This window comes from Labrus mixtus, chromosome 7 (assembly GCF_963584025.1).
Source record: "Labrus mixtus chromosome 7, fLabMix1.1, whole genome shotgun sequence".
Classification (NCBI taxonomy): Eukaryota; Metazoa; Chordata; class Actinopteri; order Labriformes; family Labridae; genus Labrus; species Labrus mixtus.
The window spans coordinates 13549246-13567933 of record NC_083618.1 but is presented as its reverse complement, the minus strand read 5'-3'; the positions used below and the strand labels follow the sequence as shown (position 1 = coordinate 13567933).

Genomic DNA, 18688 nt, shown 5'->3' with positions numbered 1-18688 from the left:
ATTTCTGCTGTAAAAACTGGATTTTTTTGGCTGTGGTGTGTATGTGACTTCCGGGGTTCCTGGAGAAGGGGCCTCAAGTGGACGCTCGATGAACTGCAGGTTTATTTTTCAAGACCGGAGGTTGCCGCTTGGTATGTATATAATAGTTTTATTTATTTAATTAATGTGCACATAACATGTTCTTTACACGTATTTTCTTATAAGTTCACTATGTAGTGTAATGTATTAAACAATTTGTGTAAAGTTTATAAGCTTAGGTCTGATCATCCATGGTGCTTAGGTTATAATTACAGGACAATGAAGACAATGTAAATGACAGTTTACTGTAACACCATGTTAAGGCCCTAGTAAAGAAAGAGTAACATTATGATCTACTTATTGAAAGAAGTAGAACTTTGATTATCATTCAGTCTAACTAAACACTTCGCTGCCTGCTTACCTCCTAATCTCCCTTAGAAAATACATTATTTGCTTCATAAATGGTGGTCTGAAGCAAGAGGCATAAAATGGTTTAAGCGGTTCAATGTTGGAGTGACATGGTGATTCGAAGGTTAACACAAGGACTCCAGGGGTTTGTTTTCCAAAGTGATATTTCAATGTTCCACTTTCATTGGAAACTTTTCTTCACCATTTAGAAAAGTGCATGTGGCTTTAAGTGGCTCCACACCTCTAACAAGCGTAAGAATAATTAAGAGGGAAGGAGAAGGCTTTCACAAAATGCAGTTTTCAATTTCCTCTCATTTGTTTGAACATTTAAAAAGAATTCTGAGTTAAACACAAATAAACTAACTAACCCTAACCCAATAAATAAATGTACACATGGAACACAGATTAAACATAATGACTTTTTATAAAGTTATAAATAATACAAAAAGTAGAATGTCCTATCTAAACACTGTCTGTGACCTCTAGAAAGGGGATGCAATTGTTAAATATGTAGAAATCTGAACATGCAGTGATTCAAAACTTCTGGCTACTTCTGCTTACTTTGCACACATTTTCTACACAAAAAAATATTTAAATCCTATGTAGAGATGGGACCGATCCGATCTTATATCGATATCGGGTCAGATTCTGTTGGAACCGCAGCTAGATGTTCCTTCCTTGTAGGTACTCTATCCTCATGCTAAGCAACGCTAACAGGCTTCTTGCAGTAGACGTATAGTTCGGATATATATTCTTCAACAAGAGTGAATACAATGTTTATAAAATAGCGAGGAATTCCTTGGAATTTTTAGTCAGTGTGTCACATGTCCTAACCTACTGTTACGCATTGTTCCTCTCGTTGTCGTCGTGTATGTTTGTAAAATGTTCGGAATTGAAATTTGAGCAGCAAATAGTTGGCACCTTTAGTTTGCCTCACTTTTTGTTCTGTATCGCAACTTTGCTTCTTTTGTAATAAATTACTTTAATTTATCACCATCTGTTTTTTTTATTTTGCTTCCCTTTCCCCATACGAGCCGGGTTGTAAGAAACGTGTCCCTATGAATCCAAACCTCTTTTTTCACCACCAAATAGTCCGAGTTTAGCTGATAGCTAACGTGAGCTATCTCTCACTTTGTCAAAAGGGTGTAAAAACATGGCCATTATACCCAGGCTGCCATCCAATAGATAAAAAGTAAACATGCTGAGTGAGACAGCATTACATTTTCAACATAAATTCATTCTGCTTAGTTTTTTGGTTTATTTTAGACTTTTGTGTTGTGTTTATTGGGAATGCCCTAATCTGAAACACACTTCAGGGTTGGATTTAGTCTGTCTGTGAGGTCTGAGGGAGACTAACTGTAATAAAGGAAGTTGTATAATGAAGAATTACTCCTTGCCCACTCTTATGTGACATGTGATCGAAGTTTTGAATCAATCCATTTCCTCTTTGTTATACATTTTTGAACAACCTGTTAAAACTTAACATGTCCTCATACACATACAACCATATAGATTAAATGTTTCTCTCCTGTATTAGGTCCAGCTGGAGCATTTCTTAAATCATCTGCTTCTACCAATTAGGCAGGCAACATGTTCTCATTCATCCACACAGACAAACACGTAGTTGATGTTGTAAAACTGTCAAAGTTAGGCCCCTAAATTGTTGGTTAGCTTGTGATTTAGGGCTAAAATTAGGACTGATGTAGTGTTAAATTAGGTTAAAGAGTTACTAAAGTAATAACTGTGTCATCACCCTCAAACTGAACGTTCTTGCTTTTTTTTTTTTTTTACTACGTTACGACTTCTACCTCCACTCCCACCTAATTATAAATGCAAATATCGGTCCTCAAAAGAGTCCTAAGAGCAAATAAGTGATTTAAACAAAGCAATACCGTGTAAACTTGAGTATTTTTAATAAGATTGTGTCCCTGAAGTCCTTACCCTATCCCTATAAATCAACATTTTAAACTATGAAAGTACAATTCTTTCGTGACACTCAATAAACCAATGACTTCAAATACTTCTGAATGTTACTTTCATTTAGCTTACAGAGGTGGTGTGAGGTGAAGAAGATATTAGTACCATCTTCTGCATAATCAAATTAAATCATGACATGTCTAACTACAACGTCCGGAGTAGCCTCCTTCGTTTAAAGCAGACTCCTCTTGATTTTTCCAAGTAAAATATCTGGTCATCTGAGCGTCTCTAACTGAACTGTCACAGATGATTAAAAGAGGAACAACTCGTCTTGGTATCCCAAAGAGCATGGGGTCCTCACGAGAGAGCGGGCCACAACTTGAATCAATGTCACCGTTCAGATAATCACGCATTGCCGATTCACCATGTAAGATGCATTTTGTTTGCTGCCTAACTGTGTAAAGCCTCTATTCATTTTCACATTCTTCTGCATGAAAAAGAAAAAAAACGTGGTCAACTCAGTAATGATGCTTTACGCTGGAAATGTCAGTCCTGGTTGTTGAGAGGCAAATGTTACGTTTGTTCTTCTGGTGGCTTTAATCAAGTCTTTGACGAACCTGACAGAATTTTCAAATCTTTTAAACTTATGGCCTCATTATCTTGTTTTCCAAGATTTAAATGTGTAAGTGTTTAGATAATGTCTGATAATAAGTCAATTACATTTGTTTTTATATCAGTATGATTTTCCCTCTTACTTCACTTTGTTATTTAAGCATTTTGTTTTTGGTATTTGTCATGATTTTCTTCAAAAATTATAACATATGAGAACATATTAGACAATAAGTATATATACTCTCTCTTACTGAAGCATATCAATCGTTTTACTCAAATACTGATTTAATGGATTTAATAAAATATATCATATCATAAATATTTAGAGGTTATGTCTCTAATTTGTTTGAAGTCATAACTGGCTTTATGTATGAAGAGTCATGCAGGGACAGAGGGATATTTTCAGAATGACAAACAAGGGCCCATCTCATTTGTGAGTCTTCAGTGAACTCTCCTCACAGAAAACCATGTGTTTGTCACACACACACACACACACACGCACGCACACACACACACACACACACACACACACACACACACACACACACACACACACACACAGAAAAACAAGCTTTACACAACAGGAGTGTGAAATCACCATGTTCCAAGACTGAGGGAGTGGTTGGGCTCTCAGTGGGCAGAAATCTTAGTGCACTCGGATGACATCAGGCTCAGCAATGACCCCTGAATTCATGAGCGTTCACAGGAAATCAGTGTTTCATCTGTGCTGGGATCAACAGTGGAAACTGCTTAAAAACTGAATGCATTGCTGATGGAAGCCGCACCACACATATAGAAAATAAATGATTGAAAGAAGAATGTTATGAAATAAATGACGGACAGTAAAGTTATCAGCAGAAAGCGTTTAACCTCTTTTGACAGATCATGTAATTTATAAATTCAGAATTGTAATGACTTTGTCAACATTAATACGCTTATACTCAAACTAGAACTTTGACGTTTTTAGTACATAGACTGTTTAGTCATTGTGCTGCGTCCACTGTCAATGCCTTCAGTAGGAGCAAAGAAAAGTACATTTAGGTGCTGAACACTGAAATTAATTAGTTATTTTTAAACCAGTTCCGATGTTTTAAATAATTAATGTTAGTGCATTTTATTTTGTGGGGTTACATAAAAGTTCTCAAAATTTTAAACTATTCAATACTGTTATATTCTAACAAATTAGGGGTTAAATATTTGTTTATAGCCTAGATATTTCTTCAATATATTTTACATGATTACCTTTTTACACCACTGTGTTTATTTTCCGACATTGCGTTAGCATTACCATTTCTTTAGTTAAATACCAAAAGTGAAAATGTATAAAAACATCACAGCAGTGTCTTACTAGAGTTTTGATTTGACTGACGTTTTCAAAGCTGATACACACTTTTCAAAATTCAAGATTCAAGATTCAAGATTTTTATTTGTCACATGCTCATACAGATGTGCAGTGAAATGTAAAGACTGTTCCGCAAGGCCATGCAATAAACACTCAAATTACTAATACACATATATACACTAATATAGAAATATAATGTAAAATTAAAAAAATAAATATTTGAATATACAAAATATAAAATATAGAATAATGTAAACAGTGTAAAGTGTCAGTGTGTAAAGTGTCCAGGGTGTCAAAGTGCAATGTGCAGATTGTAATGTGTGGTGTGTGTGTGTGTGTGTGTGTGTGTGTGTGTGTGTGTGTGTGTGTAACACACAGTTCTGTTTTGTTTTTAACTGAGGTGTGAAGTTAACACTTTTAAAAGGAGTGTTGAAAATGTCTGTGGCTCTAATTTACATTTTAAACTAACTTTTAGTGTGCAGTATTATTCAGTGAGGACATTCTGTTATAGCTGCTACATTAGAGAGTAATGCAACAGCGACACCTCCAGTCGAGGTAACACCATGACAACTCCACAGTTAACTACGTCACATCCGGTGTAAACATGGCAGCGCACAGACAAATGTCACATTACTTCTGTTGCTGAAAAGGGGATTTTTCTTTATCCTGTTCCACATCGTCCGTAGAGGGAATTAAAAAAGAAGCTAAACCTGGGAAGATTTTGCTTCGCTTCAATCAATATTCTTGGAGGTAATTCCCTCATTTGTTCACATTTAAAATCACACGTAGTCGTGAAACAAGTGCAGTGTGCTGTTAGCCGATAGCATCAGCTAACGATGTTAATGTTGACATTTAATGACATTTATAGGATTATCTTTAAATTATAACAATTTGAGACTCGGAAGTGGCGTTGTTCAGAGAAAAGGTGTATCATGTTTATTTTATTGTGTGTGTGTCTTGCAGGGTAATCCAGCCAACACCATGGTTCATTTATGTGAGTATAAAGTAACCTTTTGCACATGTTTCTACAGGAGCCGAGAACGAACAAATCTGACTGGAGAGGCCTTTTCTCCTTTTCGCGAGTTTCGGTGCCTGTTTGTTGAGAGGGGATCGGTTTTTAGATTTGTTTGTAATTTGCAACATCACCAACTCTTGCCAGTATTTGATATCAATATTATTTTCAACACGGACAGCTTCGTCAAGATAGAAATAATTGCGTTTACCTTTTCTTTAAATGGTAAATGGACTTGAGCTTATATAGCACTTTTCTAGTCTTCCGACTACTCAAAGCGCTTTTACACCGCAGGTCACACCCACCCATTCACGCACTGATGGTAGTGATCGCTATGTAGTATCAGAAGTAACTAATCCCATTCATACACCACCACTGAAGCACTGGGAGCAATCAGTGTCTTGCCCGAGGACACATCGGACATGTTGCCCAGCTGGGGATTGAACCCTCGACCTTCCGGTTGAGACGACTCTACCAACTGAGCCACAGCCGCCCTTTAAGAAAAAACTAAACAAAAATGTGACTGGCGAGAAGAAGGAATTGGGGAATATTTTATATTTTTACTTTTAAGAAAGTGTAACTATTAATTGATCAACAAAATTATTGTTTGTTATTTTTTGTCTGTCAATCAATCAAACGTTTTTTCACAGCACGACTCAAACATGCACTTAGCTAAAATATTGCTTAGTATGTAGCACAGGGATGGGCAACTTTGGTCACAGCAAGGGGCCACGTTCATTTAACTCTCACTGCCAGGGGGCCAAATTGTAGTTTCCAAAGGCGATTACAGTCAATTATGTCTCAAATTAACTCAACATATACCAGTGATCAAATATTATTATGGACATATTTCTGGTTTTCATGATTTCATGGCAGATTTCATCATGTTTTCTTCATGTTTTCAATCAATTGATGTGTAAGTAATTAACCTGAGGGCCACATTGAGGGTTGATGGGCGCATGTGGCCCCCAGGCCGCCAGTTGCCAAGTGTTTCCAACTGGAAAGTCAGAAAAAGTCAACAGAAACAACAAAGCTTTATACATAAAATACAAATTGGATGTAGTAAACCAAAGCAAACTGCTCTTTAACTCACTGCTCTTCCATCATTCCTAATCACAAAAGTAGTGTTAATTGTAGAGTGGGATTGTGTGTGAAAAACTCAAGGTTTCTATGGTTGATGTCAATATCTAGGTGCACAAGTTTCCTTGATATGAAATATGCTAAAGGTTAATGGTTGCAGCCTAGGGGTCATCCCTCTCACTGATGCAGTTAGGATTTCAACAGTAACAATAAACATATTTATTTCCTCTCCAATTAAAGTTTCTGTGCTTTTTTTCTTTCTGCAGCCTCTTTTTTGCTAAAGAAGTACCATGGGGGTTACGTCGTCATCCGATTGGCTCTCGCTGGCCACAAGCAAGCTAACAGGCCATTTTATCGTATTGTGGCAGCTTACAACAAAAGAGCAAGAGACAGTAAATATATAGAGCAGCTGGGTACCTATGACCCCCTCCCAAACATCTACAACGAGAAACTTGTCAGCTTCAACTTCGACCGCATCAAGTACTGGATCGGCTGTGGTGCTCACCCTACACAGTCAGCGGCCAAACTCCTAGGTGTGTATTCATTCACTACATGAAAAACAAAACATTTAAATATGTAATTACACATGATCTCCTTAAGTTTTGAAAGATTCTAGCCCCCCCGCCAGCAATGCCTCATCCATAATTTGTTGAAAAATGTGTTGTAAAAAATGTTTTCTTCTTCATACTCCTTATCTTTCCCAGGGTTGGCAGGATTCTTTCCCCTGCACCCCATGACGATAACAGTGGCAGAGCGTCAGAGAGCACAAACATTACAGGCAGAAACATCAACAGCAGAAGAGGACATGCGCGAGCAGTCACAGAAGGAGGCTGATGTGTGAGAATGAATCTTCAGGACTGTGTGACTGTCCAGCAGCAAGACGACGTCAGTCATTTGGAAAGGAAACTGTCGGGTGGACTGGTCGTAGTGGCGTCTGATATCAGATGCCAACAGAAGTTTTGGTTGCTGTCGCAGCAGCTATGATCGCTTCATGAAAGAAATTGTTGCTCAAATTCAGTAACTGCAGTTTTCCTGAGAGTGATGTGTCATTACAGCCAACTGTTTGTGTGCTCTGTTCATTTGAGTTGAATAAAGTATTATATGTCAATATTGCACTCGTTTATTTAATTTTTTTAAGTTAACTTTAATTTAACCAGGAAAGAACTCATTGAGATTAAAAACGTTTTTTTCAAGAGTGTCCTTGCCAAGACAGCAGTCTCAGACAAATAATAAGCAGACATCCATACAAACACAATATATTATGTGTAATTATAAAACATTAAAAAGCACTAAATAACAAATTTAAACAGCAAGATTTGTCAAGATGGCCTACAACCAGAACTATATGAGGCAGAACACTGACAGCCAGATGTGTCTGCCTCCAAGTCATTTAACGTCCTCCTAAAAGCATCAAACGAGCAGCTTGTTAAATTTAAATTTAAAGGTCCTGGGACTTACGTTTACAAGTCCCTGTACTCTTCTGACTGATATACTGTATGTCAGAAGGTTTGAAGGAGACAGACCTGAAGTAGACCTGTAGATAAAAATATGCCAGTGTTTAAGCCTGCGTTTGGAAAAAGACGACCATCCAACGCGTGTGTAATACAAACACTGATGATCGGGTCTGGAGTGGATGCTGAGCTGCACATTACAGTGTCATGAGGGTGAAATTGAAAATTAACATTGAAAACATTTTGATCAATGTTTTTGTTACTTTTTTCTGTGTCCTCTGTTCAACTCTGGCTTTTACAGATGTTAAGAAACTCAAGAAATTGTTTTATTTTGTTTACTTTTAATCCAATTGTGGACATTGCAATAGTTAATGCTTTTGTTGTATGCCTCCTATTTGATCAAGTACAGTCTGTTTTTCTTTCTGGTAATATCTTTGTATTTGTTCTTCTGCAGACAAGGAAGTGTTGTTGCAGAGAACATGACGGAGAACACTTACACAAACAATAAAACAGTCACATCCAGTTTGTCAGCACGCAAGTTGATGAGGTGTTGAATGATATCTTGGGTGACATAAGTGACCTCAATAAGATTTCTCAGGCTTTTCATAACACACCGGTTCAGTTAATTGAGTCACCTTCCAGGCACCTTGAGATTAAAGGGAGGTGACATTGAAGTTCTCAACTTTTTGCTGCTTTGCACTATCAGTGTTTTCTCATTCTGTACTTGTTTTAAAAGATATATATTTGTTTTTTTGGTACTCAAACAAAATGCAAAAAAGTCAGTGATATATAATTCAGAATAACACTTTATCTTTTACTTTTAAGTAATAATACTTTTGATCTCATATACACATAGTATGAGACCAAACTCAAAATTAAAAAGCTGTTAATACATGACCTTGACGCCTATGTATTTTAACTTCATCATTCAGCAATAAACATGGTCATGGTAAAAAAAAAAAACGTGTCCTCACTAGGAGTTGCAACAATCAGTTGCTACCCCATTTTTGCCACATTTGACAGGGTTCTAATGATCTAAGCAGAGGACAATATATTGTTAATTAATGATGCTCCTCCATCTGTTGGGCAGATATGACATCTTCTTCTTCATGCAATCTTTCTTCCTTCCACTTTCCTTTTCAGCTTAAATCCATCTCGTACACCATACTGCCCTGGCCGACTCAGTGTGTTTGAGAGTCCAAAATAATAAAATGGGCACACTATAGGACACATGCCCTCAACAGTTCACTAAATCAGGTTTAGTCTACTGGAGGGGAACCCTGGAGGGCAGGTTACCAGTTTTGGCCACTGGAAGGGCACCTTAGAGGACACTTTATCAGGTTTTGTCCACTAGGAGGGCCCCCTGGAGGACACTTCATCATGTGTTATACCACAGGGGAATAAGAGGGCACTTTTGCAGCGTTTTTCAAACATTAGAGCACAAGAGCAGAAATACATGTATATGCGTGGTAATTTTCGCTAACGTCCCTGACACCTTCTTATAGTAGACATAGTGATATGCAAATCATGAATTTTGTTTCTTGCTTTAATGAAAGAACAACAAACATGGCTATATTAATAGTATGACACTGCCCCTCTTGTTTAAGAAAAGAAGCAACTACTTTAACATTGTCTTTCTTTGACTTCTATGAAATGGACACTTTTCTTTTTTAGAAAATTAAACTGACAATTACTCAGCAAGGACTATAACATCAGCAGTTTCTTGATTATTTTCATATAAAAATAAAATAAAATGCAATACAATTTCTAAGAGGTAATTCTTAAGTCGAATTGTTCTTACTGTTTGACGATCTTGCGTGTTTCTTGTATCTGTCCCTCTAGCTTCACTACAAATATACAGCCACTAGATGGCGTACATGTGCTTATTTAGGGGGTGGTGTTGTGCTTTGCAAAACGTTAAGGTGTAGAGACAAGGGAAGTTTAGTACACATTTTCAAATCCCCTTTAAAACAAATGGAGGTGATTTAAAAAGCTCCATAGTTTAAACAAGTTGTGCAGGGATCATCTATGTTTTTCATAGAATTTGACCCATGTCGTTTTTTTTAAACTTTGTTGCGAGATCTTTCTTTAAACAATGACACGTTGCTCATGCATATCCTTGCTGCTGGCCCACAACAGCAATACACATTTCATCAATGTCCTTACATCTGAACTAATTATGGCTATAAAAGTCATTTCAGCGACGGACTCAGCAGAAACACGTGTGGCCAATTTCTTTACCTGCACTTGATGTGCTATATTTTCTTTACTAGAACTTGACTAAAGTTTAACCAGCAGCACTTCTGTCCAAGTTAAAGATTGACAGCTCTTTTATTCCCTCACAGCAAACATGAAAAAAAAAAACTTAACACTGAAATGTGTTTTCCTATTATTAACAAAAGTACATTTCTTTATACCTTCAAGCATTCTATACATATACACGATTTGAATGCTAAGAGTGTTTCAAAATGCCACAAAGCTCAGTGTAGAATAGAATACAAACTGTATGCTGCATGTCTGTTTGTTTATCTAAGCTATTTTATTGTAATTGTTTAGTGTATTGTTGTTTTTAGGTATATTTAAATGTCCATATGTTACATGTTCTGTCTTCACACTGCTTGGGGTTGGCTGGGATAACAGCATTTCCTCTTTTGTATGTGCACATACAAAAGGAAAATGACAAATAAACAGAATCCTGAATCTTGAACTGGCATGCCAGCTGCCTTAAACCCAACAGAATATGTTGCAGAGTACCATAGAATTAAATATAGATAAGTCTGACCCTATGAGCAGAGGAATTCTTCAGAAGTGTGTTGGTGTTGTCCTATGTTACTTTACATTACTTTGAAAATGATTCAATTCCAGGATCTTTGAGTGTCATTATCCTATATGCTTTGTCTGTAAAATGACATTGTTCAAAACTCAACTTGCCTCTATTCTCTTAATAACTTTAAATCTATAAATTGTATTTGCTTAATCAGTTTGTTTATCACATGTTGGAAACACAGAAACAAACTCTTTGTACAGGGTGGATTCATGCAGAACTTTGGATGTGTCTGAAACAGACATCAGACATACTTTAATCCACTCACATTACTTCAGAGGCTGATCCAGCGTTGTACAGCAATTAATGAGACGATGGTCATAATTACTTCTTATCTTTGAAATAAGTTAGATCAACTTGTTAATCCACCGACAGTGCCAGCCAAGGACTTTTATCTAATTAACTGAACCAAAAGATATGAATATCCCGATGAAGTTTACTGAGCAGGTCGCGCATACTCCTGCCTGAAATGAACCCGAACAAGGGACGAAATCCAGCAACACATTTATAAGACTGAGCTTGTGTTTGCAAAATCAATCCCGATGAGGAATCAAAACGTTCTACATGTCATAGTTGTTTTGAAAGGGAGGAGGGGTCAGAAGCAGCAAGAGAAGCAATTTAGACTGAAGTCTGCAAATAATTGTAATCGTCCCTTGCATGTCTGATGAACAACAACTAATGAAACAAAAGTTTAAGCAAGTCATACGTCTGACTTGTAGCTTAGAGCACAACGCCTAGCAATGCATTTTAACTTTGTATTTATTCAGACGCTATTCTCAAACCACACACCTTTCTTTACTCATCTTCTTGCTCAAAACATACATTTAAAATGTGCAGCCTGTTATTAGCTGCTGTCATCACCATTCATGTTGTCGTCTAGCAGTGAACCAGGTGAAAGAGTTTTGCAGGTGGCCTAGCTGGTCCAAACTGCTGCTTTTCTAACAATGAAAGGGTAATGCAAAACGAATACTCAGCACAGCAAACCTACAGTAATAGTCACTGCCATGCTTGGAGGCAGCTGAATTTAAGCTTTTTTTTCAAAATGATATGACCTCTAATTCTATATGGCTCCTTGCCTAACAACATAGACTCGATTCAAAAGGGAAACACTCGCAACATTGTTAAGAGCTTAAAAACCTGTGGGCGCAAAACTGGCTGCCACAGAGCATCTAAGCAGTCATACAGGAAGAGATGGTGATATAACCAGGAAGAGGAAGGCAGCACACTGTACACCTGTCAGTCGACCATTGTAAGTAACTCTTCACTCTCTGGATAGAGGCCAGTCACAATAAGGCACAGCATGAGGGTGTGTGGCTGATAAAACAGGCCAAACAGCTGAGTTAAGAGTTCAGGCTTGACAGATTCAAGAAACAGAACGCAACAGGGCTCATAAATAAGTCATTTTATTTTGCTTTCTTTTTAAAGACTATATACTTAACAACAATTCAGAACAACAAATGGAATTGTTAAATACTGTACACAGCATACTGTGCTCTCCCAGTGCATGTCTTCACCACAGCAGAGAAGCTATTTCTTGATAAACTAGTCTTCATTCAGTTTTATATTTTCTAATAAGACATAAAATACCTTAAGATTAAATAGTATCAGTGTAAGATGTAAACATTTTTCTGACATTTAAGTCAAAAGCAACATTGTGTGTGGGTTTGTGAGCAGAAGGGATAGAGAAAAGTGTATTTTTCAATGACTGTTTGACCTCAGCAGTTATCCGTTTCCCAACCTGAACACCATGTTCGATACCAAGGGTTACTTCAATACATGTGCTACATTTACTATATCATCCTGATGCTTCTTGAATAATCTACTACAATAAAATTCATATATTTTCTGGGCTGCCAGCAGCCAAAGTCTCCCAGACCACACCCACTGCAATCATGTAAGACAGGAATGCATGAGCAGAACAGGAAAGTCTGTGTCAGGCAGGTAAACCCAGCACTCTTTGTAATGCGTCTGTATTAACAGGTGAGCCTCACATCTCTGTGATCATAGATGGGAGGAATTTTTTTTAATCTCTATTTAAGGACATCCTGTTGAAAATAACTTTCTATTGTTCTTAACTGAATTTAAACTTTGTGACAGGTCACATACAGAGCTGGTCACCTCATCTTTTTGTAGATTTATTTGCCTATATTAATGGGGTCATATGTGAAAAAAAAGGATTAATATCAAAGGGAGGTAGTACTTGAAGCAAATTAGTTCCAAGCAATGACTCACAGTTTGACCAGAAATAAGCTCCCCCCCTACAGTTTGATGGAATTTCAGTAAGAATAGCATACATTCACTTCATGTTCATTTTAACAGGCCATTTTTTTGTGCAACAAAACAGACCTGAACACTGGGCTGAACTAAAAAAAAACAGCAGGTGCCACGGGAAAAAAAAAAAAAGCAGAGCACAGTAACAAATATGGTTGACAATTTTCTACCACTTGTAGAAAGTCATTTTTATAAAGTATCACAAGAATACTTCCAACAGCTGTTCACATGCACGTATGCACAAACACATCCACAACTATACATCCGTGCAAACACAGACACACTCATCACAGACAACTACACCATAAAAGCTGCACTAGACATTCCAATAGAAACATGCTTAGCTACCAGTAATGTACCCATCTCTTAGTACAAAATGTACCATGACTAGGTGCCACGTGGGAAACACAATTTTACACAGAAATGGTGGCCTGAGTAAGACCTAAACTTCATAAAGGCAGGGCAACCATATCAGTGTTGATAAATAAGGGCAGAAAACAAAATGGAGATTTGTGTGTTGGCATCCTTCATATCCGTTAAAAAATTAATTTGCCTTCATATATTAGGTGATACATGGTTACATTACTGACCTTTTGTCCCGCGTGAGATACAAGAGCAGCATCAGTGCATCTCAAAAATTATCCTCAACCTTTCAGACACAAAAACACACAAAAAAAAAAAAAAAAAAACGAGGTTCAAGGCCCGCTTGTACCTTCTCACTGTACCACATCATCAGCAAAAACAGCACAACAGTGAATGTCATGAAATAGAAATCATATCAAAAATAAGCTCTACAATGTCATTTTGCCCACAAACAGCTATACAATTTTTCTACACAAAGTATCTCAATGGTGATAGCTATTCCATCATTACCAGTAACTGAATACAGATCACACATATCCTGTGTGTTCAGAATACATAACAGGCTACAAAAAAAGAAAAAAAAAAGGAAAAGCAGCAGCTTGAGGGTTGTAAGCGTCCAGTTTTTCAAGTGGTTTGTGCTCATGTACAGAAGAGTCCTCTGCTACTTCCACTTCAACTTTTTTTTTTTTAAACCAAATCCACATGTGCTTTCCTTCTGGTGTGGCAGTCACAGTTTGAGTCTGATACATGAGTATTGCGGGCTGCAGGGCTGTCCATGACCCGAAAAAACTTCTCTACACAAGGCGAGTCCACAAAAGCAGGCCGCTGAGGCAGCAGATAGTAATGTGTGGTGCTGGCCTTCTTGCCATTTTCCATCACTGGAAGGATGCAGGGAGATCCTTCGCTGTTCTGTCTCTGTAAACCCCGAAAGCTTACGTATTTAGGATCAGGTGCAAAGCTTTGGGTTGGGGGCATCACGCCGTTTATGTATGTTGGGAGGCTCTTAGGGCTGGGGGTGCGGGAGCTGCCTCTGGAAAAAGGTTCCCTTGGGGGCACCTTGGGTGGTTTGTCATCATCACTGTACGCCCCAGACGAGACCTCTGCTGACCAGCGGCGGTTGTCTCTTGTCTTGATTGCTCTCGGAGGGATAGGGGGAGGTACTTCAGGTTTATCCGTACTGTAGGTGTGTCGTTTGTGGCACGAGGGACGCAGCAGCGAAGGCTTGTTAAAGGATCCAGCTGGGCCCGAGTGTGATCGCCGCAGCCTCCTCTGAGCTTTTTCCTGCTGTCTCTGACAGACCACTGGCTCCGGTGGTTCCCGTCGCTGCTCATACTGTTCTCTCACTTCCGGTGGTGGATGCACCTGGTGCTTTTTTTTGGATTCCCTAGGGCTCTGTGGCCCTAATGGACCATCATAGTAAGCATAGTTGATCTGCCCACAGTCCCTGAAGCTCCTTTGACTGGGAATCCCGTATCGAAAAGGAGATGATTTGTGACACTGCTCTGACACCAGACAACAGCTGTCGTCTGAACTTGTGAAAAATTCTACCTCATTGTCAATAGCCTGATCGGGGGAGATGTCTGTGTGAGGAGGGATGGGGGGCAGAGGCTTGGAGCATCGGCCTGGCGTCTGTGGTGGACTGCTGCACTCGTACACCGAGAGCCTCTGGAAGGAAGGGACCACCTGGTCTTCATCAACTGGACTTGGGGTGGATGGTTCAGCACTGCAGGACAGGGAGAGATGGGAGGGCCGGGACTTCTTTGGGGGTAATCTCTGTGACGTGGGACTGTGTTTATGTCCTGTCAGAGAGGAGAAATGAATAAACAACCATCATATAAATTGCACTTCCTTGTGTCCTGTGAAAAAACATCACTAGCTTTCCATATGTTCCTTGAAAATGACTTAATGGGCATCATAAATCAAGAGCACAAAACATGCCTTTTTGTATTTAAGAAGACTATGCAGATGGCAGATCGTGCACTTACTTTCATGACTTGGAGTGGACTGAGATATCCCCTTTTGGTGGGCACGAGGGCTGTGATTTGTGTGTGCAGTATCCATACTGAAATAGAAGCTATTAAAAAAAAGAAGTATTTGATTAGTGCCAGTTTAAAGGACCCTCATAACATTTCATCATATTTAAAATAAATCATAAGCTAACCTGAACCAACATGTTTGCATTTCATGCAGATTTAAAAAACCCTCCCTTTCTACAAATCTCCCCCCGTATGGACTGCTTGTCCTGGCACTTGAACACTCACTTGTCCAGCTCATGGGGACAGCTCCAAGACGATTTGGATCCAGCCATGCTGTGACAGTAGCTGCCCCTCAGGAAGGGGTTTTCTATGGGAAAAGAGATCTCCTGGGCAGTCAGGCCCACTGTGGACATGCTCCAGGTACAATCGGGTCGCATCAAAGGCTGGAAACACTCAGATCACCCGGCTGGCTGCCCCTGCTTCTTGTGTACCTGTAATACAGCCAAAACACAGACATGAGTGACAGTGAACGGAGGTTGAAGGAGAAAGCAGATGAAGAGAAACAAGATATGCGGTAGCACCTTGAAAAATACTCTCTGAAGCTGAGTCAACATGCTGGTGAGGCCAAGAAAGAAACAAAAACCTGATATAGAAGAGAAAATACAAATCCTCCCCAGTCTGCTGGCCACTAAGCTAAATATTTAACCATGGCCCATTCTTTTTTTATCCATTGAAGAAGACAATCTCCCATAACAGAGGAAGGACAATATCTTGGTTTGACAAGAATCCAGGACATGTTTGTCCCAACTAAAAGAGCATGATGGCTTATGTGAAAGAAAACATGAGTACTTTTTTTTTGTCAGGGGTATTTCAATCTGAAAACTGGAAACAGGAAGAGCAATGGATGCTTTGTTTAGAATCACTGGACAATACAAATACCTAAAAGTTAAGATTATTAAAGAAATACACTGAAAGTTTATCATTTCTTTAAACATCAACTATACCATGCTCCATATAAGCGTCAGAAATCTTAGTTCTGAACTCATTTACCAACCTAACTTCTATTTATCTAGTGAGTCCAGTGTCAATACAGTTTATTTTAAACTGTGCTGTGCTCCAGTGCCGCAATCTGGCTAGTCCTGAGCAGCCCATGAAGAGGCTCCTCCTGTTACCAGAGATATACCTGATGTTGCAAGAAGTCCTCAAGTCAAATGACCTGAATGTTCGTGTCATGTCAAGTATGTGTCAGGGCTGAGTAAACAATTTATTCAGTATTTAGAGGGGAAGATACCCTACAGCATATTGATATTTCTGCGGTCAGTTATACACTGGAAGCTAAATCTGATTTTTCTTGCCCCACACTGGATTAACCTGTTCAGTATTTCACAATGTATGCTGCAGGGAGTGTAGTAGGTCACTCAATTTTATATTTTAGAATGAAGGTTTTTTTGATATTCTACAGCAAGTGTATCCTGGAAAAACTAGAGGTATCTTTGTTGTGATACAAGCCATGCATTGATACAGCAAATCTCCAAAAGACTGCGCCAGAAGTCTTAACAATTAATCTTTTTTTTTTTTTTTCAGAATGCAGGAAAACAGGTGCATCAGCAACCTTGGTGGTCAAATCTTCTGTCAACCACAAATGAGGTACGTTCGCACACCCAGAGACACGCTGTTCTCCTTATAATGTGGAGTGATGACTGAGAAGAACATAGCCCCCTCGTTCCCGGTCTCCAATGAGCCATATTTATGTGCAGCCCTGACAGCTGCTGAGAAACAAAGCTCTAAAACAACAGGAAGCTTGGGGCATCAGCCTGAGCCAAACTGCCCAACAAGGCATGCAATCCCCCTGCACAGGGCCGTAGATTCAATTCGCGCAGGGGTGGGAAGCAACATGATCCCCGATAATGAGCCCCCAGGGACTTGTGCTTCCTCTTGCAACAGGTGCAAAGACAGTTCATTCTGGCAGATAACCATAGGAGGAGCATTTACAGGCAACAGGATTAAACAAATGATGTGCAGCCATGCAGAGCATTAACCTTCTTCAGGAGGAATCGCTCAAGTCACTTAATGCAGACACTGAACAGAGATTGTGGGTCTTTTTAATGGTCAAGTCTGGCCTTATTGTTTATATAAAATGCGGACAGGCTTAATATGAGTCCAGATAACACCAGGCAGGAGGTCTGATGGGGTAAGCAAAGATGTAAAACATCAGCAGACAGCTGTCCTTTGATTATGGACTGTAGCAACACACTCACACGCAGACCTTGACAGAAGGAGTTCACACCCCGCTCACGACAACCCTGCAGCGGTTTCCAGGCAACCATACCCGCTCTACCTGTGCGGCAAGCAAACAGCGCGCACACCCCCTCACTTTACCGGATTGAGATAATAATGGTTAAAAGCCCTCTAGCAGGCAGGTGACTCACAACACAACACATAGGTCAGCTATCTGACAAGGCAACGTCATAATGATAGAAATTAAGTGAGAAATACAAATAGTTAGCTGTGCCTATTTTTTGTTTTGTTTTTAAAGCAAATCAGGTTATGGTTTTGCCAATGGAGCAAACCTTTACGTTATGTAAAGGGACCAAAAAGTCGATCAATAACAGTTTTCATATTAAAAAAAAAAAAAAAAAGATATAGGCAAGTATAAGCTACTAGGCTTTGTTTCCACAGTTTATGTTTTTATTTTCAGAGTTTGTTTAAAAATCGTACAGCTTTAGCCAGACAATTATAAGGGAATAAAATAAAAAAGCGTGACATTTTTCAAAGTAGTAGCTGAAGTTGCACCAAACAGTGTTGTCTGTCGTTCTGGCACCAATATACAAAACAAAAGACAGGAGATATCCTGTTCTTTTTCTTCCAGCAGCCTACACAAGACATTTCAAACCACTTTTCTGAACTCACCCCGGATTTTTTGGCAGTTCTCCTCCGCTGTCTGACTCCTGTAGACTCCTCTTTGGAGATAATAAAGCTCCTAGATTTCTTCCTTGAGTCTGTTATCTTCAGATTTCTATTGCGTCAAGAGCAGGACGCCAGCGCGTTGGTGACGCTCCGGCCTTATATTGAAACACTTTATAGATAAGTCTAGCGTTGTAGTGAGCTATGTCTTATAAGCTCCACCACACGAGAGACGCGCTAGCCCCGCCCATACACACTTGCTCTTAAAGGTACAGTGTCCATTTATACATGTGTAGGCCTACATGCAGCAGGACACGGTTTAATGAGACCATTACAAAGTTCCCCTTGAACAAACAAACTATTGACCATATTCACACAACAGGCTTATGATGTTAGTTCTCGGGATGGGGAGCTCCAATGTCATTATTATTTCACACTGCTGTTTTCCTGGTTGTAAGTATAAATCTAAGTTAATGATCATCATTTCACTGTTTCGAGACAGACGTGCAA

General features: G+C 39.0%; 2 protein-coding genes across 2 annotated transcripts; one reads left to right on the top strand and one right to left on the bottom strand.

The window, feature by feature from the left end:
• Positions 1-4887: 4887 nt before the first annotated feature.
• mrps16 (mitochondrial ribosomal protein S16) lies at positions 4888-7497 on the top strand. Its single transcript, XM_061043125.1, has 4 exons — positions 4888-5047; positions 5261-5291; positions 6656-6922; positions 7094-7497. Exons 2-4 carry the CDS (start codon positions 5279-5281, stop codon positions 7228-7230), a joined length of 417 nt encoding a protein of 138 aa, XP_060899108.1. The 5' UTR covers positions 4888-5047; positions 5261-5278; the 3' UTR covers positions 7231-7497.
• A 4554-nt stretch (positions 7498-12051) lies between these two features.
• errfi1a (ERBB receptor feedback inhibitor 1a) lies at positions 12052-18366 on the bottom strand. The gene is made up of 4 exons (XM_061043124.1): positions 18185-18366; positions 15560-15765; positions 15284-15372; positions 12052-15097 (listed from the first exon to the last, which is right to left on the bottom strand). Exons 2-4 carry the CDS (start codon positions 15709-15711, stop codon positions 13986-13988), a joined length of 1353 nt encoding a protein of 450 aa, XP_060899107.1. The 5' UTR covers positions 15712-15765; positions 18185-18366; the 3' UTR covers positions 12052-13985.
• Positions 18367-18688: the final 322 nt, after the last annotated feature.

Bases quoted from the DNA above. Each gene is read 5' to 3' on its own strand.
- mrps16 (XM_061043125.1), top strand. The intron at 6,923-7,093 runs GTGTGTATTCAT...TATCTTTCCCAG, and splicing joins GTCAGCGGCCAAACTCCTAG to GGTTGGCAGGATTCTTTCCC.
- errfi1a (XM_061043124.1), bottom strand. From the start codon at position 15,711: ATGCGACCCGATTGTACCTGGAGCATGTCCACAGTGGGCCTGACTGCC. The intron at 15,373-15,559 runs GTGAGTGTTCAA...TTTTTTTAATAG, and splicing joins TGTCCCCATGAGCTGGACAA to CTTCTATTTCAGTATGGATA. The intron at 15,098-15,283 runs GTAAGTGCACGA...CCTCTCTGACAG, and splicing joins GTCCACTCCAAGTCATGAAA to GACATAAACACAGTCCCACG.